Consider the following 15,663-nt stretch of genomic DNA (forward strand, 5'->3'; position numbering starts at 1 on the left):
CTACCTACCCAAAAAGTTTTTAACAATACAATGTTCTGATATGTGAAGAAGAAATAGTAATTTATTTTTTTAAAAATATGTATTTCACTATACAAATGTTTGGAGACATAATAAAGTAGTCATATATGTGACAATTTATGAAAAATAAGTTTGGATTTAAAAATAAGAGTATCAGAAAGCACTCTGAAGCAGTATAGGACAATGAAAGAGCAGAGGTACAGACCAACACTAGAATGAAAAACAGTATTAAGATAGTAATGGACACAGGAAAGTAATCCTAACTGAACTCAGAATAATATGCCAAGGTAAATAACAGTCAAAGTAAAAAAAAATAATAATAATAAGCAAGTTCAATATCACCATGAATGAGCCTGGTCTTACTTATTTCTAACCATGGTGTCAAAATAATCCTTTATGCTACGTTCAGAACATAAGCAAGAAAAAGGGGATATTTATTGGACTCATGAGATAGGGAAGGAAGAAAGTATCACAGAAAGCTCATCTGCCCATATTCTGTTGAATGGTGCAACAAGGAAGAGACAGAGTAGATAAAAACAAGCCCATACTGCATGAGGCAATAAAGCAGTTGTGTAATAGACTGGTGACAGTTATTGGATAAAACGGAAGAGCTATGGTGATCCCCAAGAAGGCAGTAACAGGAAATATTATTCAAAGTTGTATTTTAAAAAATCCAAAAAGATCCCTATATTTCATGTACCTCCACTAACTTAATAATTGAAGTCTAAACAGCAATTTCAAATCACCTGTTACATAATTTCAGTGTGTTTCATCGCATTGGCAGTAAAAACACTATTGCACTGAAATTCCTTTCAACTAAATATGCAAGTTGGAAATGCTGCAATTCTTACAGAGTATAATGTGCAGAGTGAACAAATTACTCAATTATTTTGAGATGGTATCTTTATTTCACTTGGGCTCCCTCTTCATATCAACTGTGATTCTAAAAATGATTCCCCATGATTCCCGTCCCTTGGTTATCCAAACACTATTCTAGGTATGGCAGTGTAGGGATGTTACAAAAGTAATTAAAGTCCCAAATCAACTGACTTCAAGGTATGGAGATTATATGGGTAGATCTGATCCAACAAGGTGAGCCCTATAAAAGCAGAGCTGGTGGCAAAAACAGGAAGTGACCTCCAGCTGACAACTAGCAAGGAAGTGGGACCTCCCACCTTCAAGTATAAGACTTGGATTCTGTCAACAAGCTAAATGAGTATAGAAGCAGATTCTTCCCTAGAGCCCACAGGTAAGAGCCAGCTTGACTGATACATTAATTTCAGTCTTGTGAGGCCCTATGTGGATAACCGATAGAAGCCCAGTTTCTGAATTCCACAGCCTTGGGCTAATAAACTAATGTTATTTTAAAAACAAGCCAAGTTTATGATTTATTTATTAGGCAGCAACAGAACACAACATTAACAACTTCCTCTTAACTTAATAAGATTTTGGTTTAATTTCTCATGAAGATATTTTAATATCAATATGTACTACAAAACTATCAATTTGTATTTATAGGGTAGTTAGCTTGAGGGGGGGATACACAAAAGTCAGAGTAGATGCAGGACAAACTTTTACTGAGTTGGGACTCTCTCAGGTGCAGTGAGACATCTAGACACAGCAACTCTACTGTGGCAATAAAAGCACTCTCATAAAATGTTTAGCAAATCTCAAGAGGAAGGAATTGGAACCCAAGCAGCTCTGGAGACCTCAGTTGTACCTCATGAATTTAATATAACTGGGCTACAGTGGGCCCCAATCTCTTTCAACCCAAAATTCCAAATTCTTGAGAGAAAAATATCTGATCAGTACAGTATGGGTCCAGCCAGCTATGGCCTGAGAGGGAGTTAGGGAGTAGAAATGCCCTTGCTATCAGGAAAGACAAGTCTGGCTGTGGAACTGGGAGAACTTCCAGGGAGGACAAACTCTCCTGAACGGGGCAGCTCTAGACATGTCTACCACACTCATGTTATGGGAGTCCAGAACTAACCTGAGTTATGTTTACCAATACCTGGCTACTTTTAAAAATTCTCATACCATATGTATGTATGTATGGCTCCATTTTCTCTCAAAACATTGACTCTGCATTTTATTCTTTACGCTTATGGATTTTTTTGCTCCCTGTAATGAATATATAGCACTTACAATTAGAGAGAAACACCTTTCCCCACTCTACTGGCTTCTATGAAAAGAGTTTTCTCCCAAATAATTCTTTTTTCTGTTAATCACTTCATCTCAGGAAAGGATGAGTCATCTGAACAGTAAATTTGAGAAGAATAAATGGGGAGAGCTCAACTCAGCCCTACCCTGGGGTTTTCACAAAGAACTCCAAGGTCTCTATTTACTCCATGCCACCCTAGTCGCTGCTGCCTAGGGCAGGGTGGGTGGTGATCTAATTCTGGAGTTCAGTTAGCAAACCTATTTAGTTTGCACACAAACACACAGCTTCCAGCTAGGCCTTTATCACTATACGGTTGATTTTTAGGACTCCGATGCAATTCCTTTGAGTTATTTCTCAATGTTCAGACAAAAGCAAGAAAATGGGGGTTATTTGTTGGACTCCCTCAAAGACTCCAGTCCAAACTCATTTTTAAAATCCTTTTACATAGGGGCGCCTGGGTGGCTCAGCGGGTTAAGCCGCTGCCTTCGGCTCAGGTCATGAACTCGGAGTCCTGGGATCGAGCCCCACATCGGGCTCTCTGCTCAGCAGGGAGCCTGCTTCCTCCTCTCTCTGCCTGCCTCTCTGCCTGCTTGTGATCTCTCTCAAATAAATAAATAAAATCTTTAAAAAAAAAAAAAATCCTTTTACATGGGTGCCTGGGTGGCTCAGTTGGTTGGGCAACTGCCTTCAGCTCAGGTCATGATCCCAGAGTCCCAGGATCAAGTCCCATATCAGACTCCCAGCTCAGTGAGGACTCTGCTTCTCCCTCTAACCTTCTCCACTCTCATGCGCGCGTGCTCGCTCTCTCTCTCTCTCTCTCTCTCCGAAATAAATAAATAAATAAAATAAAATCTTAAAAAAAAAAAATCCTTTTACATCCATTTTTAAAGGAGAAAATAGGTGAAATTCCCTTAATTACCATTATTTTCTCTTTTTCATTTAATTTTACCTTTCTTGCTATATTCAGCTCTGTAATTCATTAATTCATTACCTGCTTTATTTTCATAATCTGATAGTAAAATGTTGAACCCTTACTGAACTTAAAGTTGGGAAAAAACCAGGGGCACCTGGGTGGCTCAGTTGGTTGGGTGTCTCTAGATTTAGTCTCAGGTCAAAATCTTGGGATGGTAGGATCGAGGCCTGCATTGGCTTTGCTGAGCACAGAGTCTGCTTGGGATTCTCTTTTTCTCTCCCTCTGCCCCTTACACAGCTTGCTCTCTAACTAAATAAAATCTTTTAAAACACACACACACACACACACACACACCCCTGGGAAAATCTTAAGGTAATCTAATCTGTGTATTCACTGCAGAGAGTTTAAGACCATGGGGCAAAACCAAGTCTCAGTACCCAGATTTCTTGTCTCCAGTGTTCTTTTACATATACTGTGACACTTAAGTACAATTCTAATTTTACTCCTGTAATATTTCTGCCAGCTTTTTTATGATAATCATTTACCCATCAACTAATTCCACCCACGTGTTTGCCATGTTCCTCCTGCATGACAGATTGTGAACTCTGACAGTTTCTCTTTGGCTCCTGCTGATAGCAACTTTATCTTAAGCTATAACTGGGCGGTCCTGCTTTTCTTGTATGCTTGGTCATGGCAGACTAGTTTGTGCTCCAGTAAACTTGTCTTTCATAGAAACAGGTTGCAGAATTTTGCTTTTATAAACTGTTAACCATCACTATAACTTTTTATTTTGGAAAAATTAATGAGTCTATTTGTATAAACATTAGAAATGACGCATTTATGCTCTACTCAGTCACCTTGTAGATTTACTGTTATTGCTCCTTTTTCTTCTTTTAACAGATGTAAAATCCTGTAGTTTATTTTTGTATGTTTGTTTTGTGTGTAGTTCACTTTAAATCACAAGGTAATCTATCTCAGCTGCCTTTAAAAAAAAAATTTTAATTTTGTTTTCCTCATTTTTATTTCCTATCATGTATTACATATTATATTTATTATATCTTCTTTTTATTTCAAGATTCACAGAAGTGATATATAGACACTCACTAAAATAGAGAGTAAAGAGGAGAACTTCTCTTTTATTCTCCCCCAAATACCACACCCCTCCGTGGGGATAAGTAGCAGTAGCAGTTTAATATATATCCTTCCACAACTCTTCCAGTATCTGCAACTTGCTTTTTTCCTAGGAATTTTTCCTAATCTAAAAACATCAACATATTTTAATAATTATTCTCATTATTTTCACCTTATGAACTATGAAATTAAACTCTGGATTGACTGAATTTACAGTGCCTTCCTTTGCTCACTCTCTTTCCCACTTCATTCTACTTGTGTAAGATCTGAATTATCTTATGAAATTCCAAATGGACACGCTGCAATCCGTATCAGGCTCTCAAGCCATGCTGCCCAGTGCAGTGGCCACTACCCACATGTCCCTATTGAAATATAAACTAAAAATAAATAAAACTTAGAACTCAGTTCCTTGGGGCATTTGGGTGGCTCAGTTGGTTAAGCATCCGAATCTTGAACTCACCCTAGGTCTTGATCTCAGGGTTGAGAGTAGAAGCTCCATGCTTCTACTTCACACACAAAAAAACAAAACAACTCAGTTTCTCAGTCCCACCAGCCCCATTTCAAGGACTCAACAGCCACTTGTGACTAGCAGCTCCTGTCTCAAACTGTACAGATTCAGAACGCTATCACTGCAGAATGTTCTACTATACAATGCTCATCTAAATGCTTGGTTAATTTTGCTTATTTACCTAGGAGTTAAATACCCTTTGATAAGGTTCTTTCAAGGTTTCATTACTTTTTGTAGGTATTTCAAAATGTCTCCATCTGCAGGAAATTGCAAGATTATCTAGACACCTAACGCTTTCTCCTAACTTCATGTGGATTTTTTTTATTCTTCAAAGTCTAAAGTCCTAGGCTGTCTTACTACTACATTTTAAGATCTCTTTTCTGCCAGAAATTGCTTATCTTTGGGGTGCCTGGGTGGTTCACTGGGTTAAGTCTCTGCCTTCAGCTCAGGTCATGAAAACATCAACATATTTTAATAATTATGGGATCCTGGGATCGAGCCCTGCATCAGGCTCTCTGCTCAGCAGGGAGTCTGCTTCCCTGCTCTCTCTCTACCTGCCTCTGCCTACTTGTGATCTCTGTCAAATAAATGAATAAAATCTTAAAAAAAAAAAGAAAAGAAAAGAAAAGAAATTGCTTATCTTTGAGTTTAGAAATTTAACAAATAGGTGCCCAAGAAGTGAAAGGATTTTTTTTTCCTTGAAAAACAGCTTCAGTGTGGAACTCCATATACTCTCAATAGCCATACTAAGTTGGTCCTTCATTTCAGAAAAGTTTTCTAGTATTTTTTCTGATTGTTTATGAGTTATATGTTCTAACCTTTTCTACTGCTGGTACCCTTACTTTTGGACAAGCCGTACAGCCAAAATCCATCTTCTAGATATGTTAGTTCTATTACATTATTATTAGTCTGTAGAATTTCATTACTTTCCCATATATTCATTTTTCTGTTGTTCAGATAGTCATTCACACATTAGCTAATCCACCAACACCATAGTATCTCTGAACCATTTGGCACTACATATTTTGTAATGTTCTTTTCTACATTTCAAATGGTGAACTCTGAACACTCCCAACAGCTGCTCTGTAATCTATTTAATTTTGGACTATAACTGGGAATTTTTACCTTTTCTTTTTCTTTATCACCTATTTATCTGAACTATGGCTTCCTTCCTGCCTTGTACTGATACCATCAATATTTTCATTTCATTAAAAAAAATTTCTGCCCACTCCTTTCTATAGCCATTAGCTGTCTTACCTGTTTGAATGCTGTCTCAATTTTCTTCTATTTGCTTAAGTTATCTAACAGTAAGGGCTGTGTGGGTGGGCTCTGTTTCTCCAGGCTCCCTCTTCCTTTCTAATGTTGTGACACTTATTAATTACACCAAGTTCTATTTTACCTCTGGTTTTCACACTGTTTCTGAAGGTGGCTTGTCTGAGGTTTGTTGTCCTTTCTGTTTGTGTTGGATATCCCCCTATGTTCTGCTACCTCTTAAAAAGCCTCTTTTAGAGGTCTGTTTTCTTAAAACAAGTCTTATACTAAAGGTAATCTAAAATGTTCATATAGCTTTTGTTTCAAAATTTCCTTTTTAAGACTATTATTACTGGGAAGTTAGCATGTTTTCACAAGGAAGGAAAATATTACAGAAGGTAGTCATGTCCCCAGTCAAGTACACAAAAGTAAACTTGACCAAGTTGTGCCTGAAGCATGTTATTGTATTAATAATGAACTTAACCTTTGTAGTATCTCTATACAAAAAAGTCATCTAGTATTTGAGGTAAACAGAAAGAAAAACTGGCAGGGAGACAAGATGGGAGCCCCCTCCTTAAGGACACTGCAAGTTCTTAACATTTTGTTGTATTTTAGAGAAATACTCAGAATCAGCTTCCTGAATATGTCATTACAGTGAAGAAAGTTGTGAGGTGAGGAAAAATGAGTCAGACCAGATTATAGTGATAGGGCTTGGAAAGTGGTAGTGGGGTAAAAAGATCCAACAAAAGCTGTCTACTCTCCCTGACTGCCTCTCCAGAACCAGTTCTGCCACTGCAGACCCACTTTCCTAGACCAACTCTAGGAAAAGATTGCAAAGAAGCCTGGGGTGTTTACCCCTTTCTTTTCATAGGTGAGGGGGTTCTAAACGATCGAAGATCTGGAAGAGGATGGGAAGGAAAGAGAATGCCTATGGTCCCATATGCATTCCCAGCTGGACATTGGTCAGTTACGTGGTATATATAGTGATGTACATATGTTGAAGATGATCTGTATCGGTCTTGACAATTAATGTCTTTGCTGAGCAGTCCTTAAACCACTGAATCACACTGCCACTCACTGAGGCTTCTCTAATCATAAGTATTTAAAGTGTCTTTGCTATAATTACAGTTTTATGCTAACTAAATCCAGATTCTCTCAGAAATAATTTTCTTTTTCTTTGAAGATTTATTTATTTTAGAGAGATAGCAAGCGAGTGGGGGTTGGAGGAGAGGCAGAATGAGAGGGAGAGGGAAGGAAAGAATCTCAAGTAGACTCCCCACTGAGCATAGAGTCTGATGTAGGGCTCAATCCCTGACCCTGAGATCATGATCTGAGCCAAGATCAAGAGTCGGACCTTCAACTGACTGAGCCACCCAGGTGCCCTCTCAGAAATAATTTTAAAATGTCATAATACATCATCAATCTACTAAATATTAATCCTTTTTTCTTTTAAAGATTTTAATTATTTGTCAGAGACAGAGAGAGAGAATGAAAGAGAGAGAGCACATGTAGCGAGAGCAGCCAGCAGAGGGAGAAGCAGACTCCCCACCAAGCAAGAAGCCTGATGTGGAACTGGATCTCAGAGCCCTAGGATCACAACTTGAGCTGAAGGCAGACGCTTATCCGGCTGAGCCACTTAGGCATCCCTACTAAATTATAATCTTTAACTCAACTCTAATAAAGCTAGAAAGATAATTTTTCCTTATCAGTAAATATCACAGATTTTAAAAAATGAAGAAAACTTATCCACAGCTGGAGATGAATTTTTTTTAAAAACTGAGTTGTAGGAGCACCTGGGTGGTTCATTAGGTTAAGTGTCTGTCTCCGGCTCAGGTCATGGTCCCAGCATCCTAGGATTGAGCCCCACAGTCAGGCTCCCTGCTCAGCAGGAAGCCTGCTTCTACCTCTCCCACTCCCCCTGCTTGTGTTCCCTCTCTCGCTATCTCTCTTTCTATGTCAAATAAATAAAATCTTAAAAAAAAAAAGAGTTGTAATTTAGATACCACTAAATTCACCCATTTGAAGTGTACAGTTCAGTGGTTTTTAGTATGTCTGCAAGGTTGTGCAATCATCACCACTAATTCCAGAATACTATCATTACCTTAAGAAGAAATCCTGTACCCATTAGCAGTCACTCCCCATTCTCTCCTCCCCACAGTTCCTGGCAACCACTAATCTACTTTCTGTCTCTATGGATTTGCCTCTCTGGACAGTAACATAAACAGAATCATATGGTGTGTAGTGCTTTGTATCTGGCTTCTTTCACATAGCACAATGTTTTCAAGAGTCAACCGTGTCATAACATGTATCAGTAATTCATTAACTTTATGGTATGGAAATTTGTTCATCCATGAATAATATTTTAAAAATCTATTTTTTGCTACCTATGTTAATTAGCTCTCAGGATTACCCAAGATTCAACTCAAGACACACCATATGTATTCACACATTCACCTCTTGGCTTACAAGATTATCAGTATATTTTATTTTCTGTCAATTTAGAAATCATTTTGTACATTATGGTGTTGGTTGTATTGTGTTTCAGTACTTTGATAAATACTTATTGGGCTTTCCAACTAGCACTGCTTTTTCTAGAAATTACCCCTTTCCTCCAACTTCTATATGGTGAATGTGATCTTGTTCCTGTCTACCAGGTCCAGGAATGAGACCCTGATTCAAGATAGACAAATTAGGCCTTTCACTGGGAAAGCGGAATTGGGTGTAGGATTCCACTTCCAACTAGCTGATCTCTTCATTGCAAGAGTAAATCTCAGGAGTTTTTGGCTACTATCATTTTTTGCCATGTAGACTAAGAAATCAAGAAAACCAGTGTGCAAGAAGAATCAGAGACAAAGAGAGAATAGCAGAGATAAGAGATGGAGCAGGAATCCCTGAGTTACTGGCAGGCTGCATCCCTATCCTTGGATTCCATGGGATAGCCTATAAACTTATCCTAAGTCCCCTTACCATTTAAGTTGGTTAAAGAGGTTTCAGTAAGCTCCAGCCAACAGCCCTAGTATAATCATCTACCCAATAAAATTTTAAGGTCTTTAGCAGTAAGGGCTCAACCTCCATAGCACACATTACAACAATTCAAATGCATACTTAATCAAATCATCACCTATGGAGTACCTTGCAAAATTATCTATAAAATGCACTCAAGACATTCTCCAATGAGTATGTAAAAAAAAATAGGATTGGTGTCTTTTCATAAAAATGCTATATTATTATATCACTGACTCAATATATCTTCGCACCCATTTTGCAAAACATTAATTTCTTCAGAAGTGAAATCATCTACTTTATTGTACTACTCCATCCCATTTGCTCTTGCCTGATATTTAAATCTTTTGAAAAGCATAGTGTTACATTTTCCTTAGAAAATTGGAAGCTTCTCACAAACAACAAGTAATCTCTATTTGCTTTTTAAGCAAACTCCCACAAAACCTACTAACAAATAATCTTCAGGGGCAGCTGGGTGGCTCAGTCTGTTGTGTCTGACTTTGGCTCTGGTCATGATCTCAGGGTCCTGGAATCAAGCTCCTACTTGGGCTCTGCACACAGCAGGGAGTCTGCTTGTCTCTCTCCCTGCCCCTTTCCCCCAGCTCATGTCCTCATGCTCTCTCTCAAATAAATAAAATATTTAAAAAAAATTCAGCGTACAGAAATACAAGTAAGTAACCTCATTTATAGTGGTGTGCATGTACAATGATGTGATGCGCATGCGCGCACACACACACGTGCACACACACACACAATATTACTCAGCCATAAAAAAGAAAGAGCTTGCCATCTGAAACCACATGGATGATTCTAGAGAGTATTATGCTAAGTGACATAAGTCAGAGAAAGACAAGTACCGCATGATTTCATTCATATGTGGGATTTAAGAAACCAAACAAAGAAAAAAAAAAAGACAATCAAAAAATACACTTTTATCTTTAGAGAACAAACCAGCAGTTACCAGAGGGAAGGTGGGTGGGGGATGGGTGAAATAAATGATGGGGATTAAGAGCATACTTGCCATGATAAGCACTAAGTACTATACAAAATTGTTGAATTATTATATTGTACACCTCAAACTAATACAACACCGTATGTTAATTATATTAGAATTATAATTTAAAATAAGGCAAAAAGATAAAAATCAAAGATATAGAATGTTGGGAAATTTAAAAAAAAAACCCAACAGACTCTTAAATACAAAAACAAACTGGTGGTGGCAGGAGATAAGTGAACAGATAGAGGAGATTAAGAGTAAACCTATCTCGATGAGCTCTGAGTAATGTATAGAACTGAATCATATTTCACACCTGAAACTATTAATACTGTATGTTAATTATTTTTCAGTTAAAAAAAGTACAACGATATCGAGCATACAGAGGTATAAATGAATGACCTCCCTGGAATCATTCTCTCCTTTTCTCCTCCGGCAAACAGGATATATTGTCAAACATGAATCATTCCCAGAAGGATAACTAATCTGTAATACAACGACACCGTGCACATGTAATTATTAGACGATAGAGGGTTCGGAGGCAAGAAACATTCCTTCACTGACAACTCAGGAGACACAGTTTCCTAAGTCTGCTCTCTTGCCCCAGGTTGAGGAGCCTGCTGCTGTAACTGAAATTGCAAACCTAATTCCCCGCTCTTCCTGGGAGTCCTCACTTCATTTTATGAAGTTCTTTTCCCAAAATCAAATCCAGGATTTGTCACCTAATTGGTTCTCAGTGGGGATAACAGAGATAAAACCAAAAATCCAAAATGTTTTCTTAAATCCCTGTTAAAAATTCTATAGGGATAAATGGGCTAATCCTTCAAAGTGCTAAGATTTGGTTCCTGAGTGGATTTTGTAAAACACATTAACGTCACTACCTTCTCTAAGACATACTGAAATTTAAAAAATTATACTTCCAATACTACAAAGGCTTACAGAGATAGAACCCCTTTAAATTACTCAAGAATTCCAATCGAGTACAACTGTGTACCGTGTCAAGCACTGGGGCAGTTTCTCATGGCCTTGGCCCCAAAGCTTCTCTGTAGCTGAAGAGAATTGTCTTGGCCAAAGCTCTGAGAGGCAAAATACTATTTACTTACTATTGGCCCCTTTCAAAAAAAAAAATTTTAAACTCTAAGTTTAACAAATGGCCCACACAAGGACTTGCTATAGTTCCCTGAGACTCAAACTGTTAGGAAGAGATTTTGGAAACCTACTTTAACCTAATTATTTCACAAATGAGAAGAAGGGGTAGACAAGAGATAAATGACTTGCTCAAATTCACAGAACTGATCAAACCAGCAGAATTAGAGTATGGGTCCTCGATTCACAGCTGGAAGCTCACTTCCCCCTACCATCTGTCTAAAATGTGTAAAATGGACAGTTTTGAAACCTCGGCTTTCTGAGAGAAAAACCAAAAACAGGGAAAACTACAACTTTCTGTTTCAAACAGGAAGCTGAGAGATTAAAGTGTTACATGTCAATTGCTGGAGGTAAAAGGTAATATCCATCCAAATGTTGTGATGGGTTTGCCCTGGAGGCTAAGGGAAATGAAACCAAACACCAGATTTTTGCTGCAACCTGAAGGTTTTTTGTTTTGTTCTTACCATTTTTTACCATTATGAACTATAGTAACTATTGATTCTGTGTGCCCAAAGCTACCCCAATCCTCCTTTTCCATGAACAAAGCCTATAGTCCCTTGACCAGAAGGATGGGCACATGTCCTAGACCTGGCTAATCAACAATTTCACGTCACAGGTCTAAGTAAGGCCATAAAGAACCCTTTCCTAGAACTGTGATACAGATGCGGAGAAAAATAACTCCTCCCGCTTTCCTATCATGTGGAGAAGGCAGTCTGCAGCAGGAGAGGTTAAGAGCAACATTCAAAGAGAAACAGACATAAACAGAGATGAGAGATGTAAAGAGTCTGGCAACGTCAAATCCTTGGGTCTCATTCCTGAATTGGTTCCTTTGAGTCAGTAAGTTAACTCTTTATCTTTATCAACTATAAAGCCAGTAAATTCCTTTTCCAGTTCAAAATACTCTGAATTGAATTTCTGTCACTTGCAACTCAAAGATGCTAACATATACTGACCCCAGGAGACAGAACTAGATATGCTACTCTTAAAACAGGGAAACTAATGAACGTTTATTTAAGAAAAACGTTTTGATGCATGTAGTCAGGCTCTACTATTTCTTGTACCTACCAAGTCTGACATCCTACACTCACCAGCTTCCCTGTTTCCATTATAACCTGGCTGCTGAAAGTATGTGACTTTGCTAACACTTTCCTAGGATTTCCCTAGAATTAAAAAAAAAAAAAAATCCTATTATATGCTTGTTTCATTTGATTTTCAAAAGAAGCTGAATGTAAGATATGTTCTAGGTAATATAGATTAAATGAGATTTTACCTCGTCTAGACTGTCAAAAAGATAATCTAGTCATCAACCTTATAGTATGCCATGTGGAAAGTTTTCAAATTTTTAACAATAGACACCAATGAGAATAACAAATCTCAGCACCTACCTCTAGTAAGGCTCCAGTTTGGAAGAATTTCAAAGGCTTTTCAATGGAATAATAAAGGCTATGATAGCTACCCTTAGCCAGGTATGCTCTGACAAGACCAACTGCTATAACCAGCCACCTATGAGAAAGAGGAAAAATAGCAATCAGGATATTTTTTTTAAAAAGTAGGTCAATAGGACTGGGGGTAATAGAAAGTTTGGTGACAACACATACTGTTAAAGGTGCCCTCAAGAATTAGTAACCCAGATTTATCGACTATGGCCCTCAAATGCCAAGATGTAATGCACAGAAATGTTGCACCACCAGCACCCAAGCAAGAGTGCTCAGCAAAAGCAGAGTGGCACCTCACCCATCTGGAGCTCAGCTTTTTGGCAAACTTGCCTGTTGAGAACAAGGCCAAAATGAAGAGAATAAGCTAAATTGGTCCTTGAGCAGCTAAATTAAGTGCCAGAAAGTCTAAGACAAGAGAAAAAAGCTGTTAAGGGAAAATTTTAAATGGCCTGTGCAGTCAAAGACTCTGTAATAATAATAGGGTGGAGGAAAGATGTTTTAAACTGTTTTCACAAGATTCTCACAGAAACATACCCATACCCTACTCTTTTAAAATTGCGAATGAGATAAGAATAAAAGGGGCGCCTGGGTGGCTCAGTCATTAAGTGTCTGCCTTTGGCTCAGGTCATGATGCCAGCGTCCCGGGATGGAGCCCCGCATTCGGTTCCCTGCTTGGCGGGAAGCCTGCATCTCCTTCTCCCACTCCCCCTGCTTGTGTTCCTGTTCTCACTCTCTCTCTCTGTCAAGTAAATAAATAAAATCTTTAAAAGCAAAAAAAGAAAAAAGGTAAAAATAAAAGGTTGGTTTAAAAAAAATTTTTTTTTCTTAGCTGAATTTCCCAAAATCAATTCAGTAAAAAAAAAGGGCCAGATAAATACAAAATACAAAACAGGGGAACACTTAAGCATATCACTGTGAATGTTACATTTCTGTTCTGTCCTTCTCAAAATGAATTTCTCCAGTCCTGTAATTTTAAGTACCATAGTGCAACTAATGGACCTTTATTATTAAGGTTTGTCTCCATAAAAGCAGTAACAGATTTACCTAAACAATGTACAATCCTAACTAGGCAATGGGTTACATGGTCTTTGTTATTTTCAGAAACTATCATACAAAGATATCAAATAAGAATTTGCAAAAGAAATGAAATCCTTAATGGTACTGTCCCAGGACTAGCAACCTACCAAAAAAAAAAAAAAAAAAAGACTACTTTCTCTCAAAATCCCAATTTCTTTTCTTGGCTTAAAACACCACTCCCCATCCTCCATCACTCAGGAATAAAGGCTTCTTTCCTTCTTCCCCAGTGTACCTTAAAATCTCTCTCCAGCCCAATGCTCTCCTTAATGGCCTTGCCTACAAAAATTTACATATAAATACAAATACTAACTCCTGAGAGGTTCTTTTAAAAATCACTCTCTGACCATTTATGCAATAAAGAAAACTTGCATCTGTATTATTTCTCCACTGGACTGGGAATCAAGGGAAATAGTTTTTAGATCTAGATCTATTACTAGCAAGTCAAGAAAGTCACAACCTCTCTGAACCTAGGTTTCAACACCAGCCAGTTCTAAAGAAGCAATCAAGTCTACAATGCTTCCTATATAACTGTGTGAAAAATGCAAGGTGCTGAAATGCTAATCTGACATTAGCATCTGTGTTAAAAAGGGCGTGTGTGTACAGATTTGCTTTCATCAGCATCTGGAGGAATCAGATGGGAGGGGGATCTGGGTGGAAGGGAAGGGTGAGAGGGAGTTTCACTGTATGCTCTTGGGTATATTTTTGAATTATGCACCTGCCAATGTAGTACCCATTTTTAAAATAAATAAAACTAGATGTTCACCCGAAAATTCTTTAAACTTGTCTGCATCTTTGAAAATTTTCTTAATAAAATGTTAGCGAAAAGCTTTTACAAATGCTGGCTGGCTCAGTCGGTACACCAAGCGACTACTGATCTCTGGGTTGTATGTTCGAGCCCCACACTGGGTGTAGAGATTACTTAAAAATAAAATATCAAAAAGAAAAACATAACAAATTGATCCTGTGATCTCCGCACCAAAACTAAGGGATCAAATAACTGGAGGAACCCTGGAGATCACCTAATCCAAACTCTTTAGTTTTACGGATGAAAAACTGAGGACAAGAAAAGCAAAGTGATTTATCCAAGGTCACACAGATAGCGTCAGAACTAGTACTAAAAACCTGCTGTGACATGGGATGGGCTAAAATGGAGAATCAAGAGGAGGTAAAACCTGTTTAAAGCGTCTATCTCCCTCCTCCCCAGTAACTCTGCCTTCCACCTTCCCTACCCCAATCCTCCTAAAAAGTCTCAGCTCAACTAAAGCACAGCTTTGCTCATGTCACTGGTCAAAAACTTTGAACGCTTTTCCATTACCTTTCGAATTAAAACTCAGTCTAGATTTTGAAAATAGCCGCCTAAATAAATGGTCACTCTGCAGCCACAGCTCCCTCTACTCCCCTTGGGGGAAACGGCTCGTATTCGTGACTTGCCGCCCGGGCTCTCCTCGGCGCTGCAGGATAGCCGGCACGCCGCAACCCGCCCTCCCCCCAGCCCAGACTGACCCCTGACCAGCCCACCCGTCCTGCCAAGGCCCTCGGGACCAGCGCCAGGGCGACTTTCTCCGTGTCCCCCTGAAGCCGGGGAACTCCAGCTCGGGCACACCCAGTGCCTGAGAACTTGCTCGGCCCCTCGCCCAGGGGGGGAGTCCCGGGCAGGCACCTGGTCCGATTCGGCTGCCCTCAATGCCCCGGAACCCGGCCCCTGACCCCCGCCGCCCCCGCTGCCCCGCGCGCTGGCCCGGCCGCTCCGCCGGCCGCAGAGCCCCCTCCCCGGCCCGGCTTACTCCCCGCCTCCCCGAGCCCCGGCCTCACCCGGCCGTCATCACCACATTGTAGATGACCAGATACGCCGTGGCCAGAGGCCCTGGGCCCTTCTTTTTCCGCGCACCGCCCGCTTCGCCGGCCCCGGCCCGGGCCCCCCCGCCCCCATTCCCCTTCGTCGCTGCAGTCGCCGCCGCTGCCGCCATGTCAAGCCACCCGAGCACGCTCTCCTTGCGCGAGCACAGCAGCCCGGACAAGGCACCG

At 39.5% G+C, this 15,663-nt stretch overlaps 1 protein-coding gene across 1 annotated transcript in view; it reads right to left on the reverse strand.

The window, feature by feature from the left end:
• Positions 1-15,663, reverse strand: part of HACD2 (3-hydroxyacyl-CoA dehydratase 2) — a 117,976-nt gene extending 102,313 nt beyond the window's left edge. The window contains exons 1-2 of the mRNA XM_059391082.1: positions 15,451-15,663; positions 12,511-12,628 (exon numbers count right to left, since the gene is read on the reverse strand). Coding sequence (XP_059247065.1) covers positions 12,511-12,628; positions 15,451-15,605 — 273 coding nt within the window. The 5' untranslated portion in view covers positions 15,606-15,663. The remainder of the gene's footprint in view (positions 1-12,510; positions 12,629-15,450) is intronic.

The sequence above is a fragment of the Mustela nigripes genome, chromosome 2, assembly GCF_022355385.1.
Source record: "Mustela nigripes isolate SB6536 chromosome 2, MUSNIG.SB6536, whole genome shotgun sequence".
Lineage (NCBI taxonomy): Eukaryota > Metazoa > Chordata > Mammalia > Carnivora > Mustelidae > Mustela > Mustela nigripes.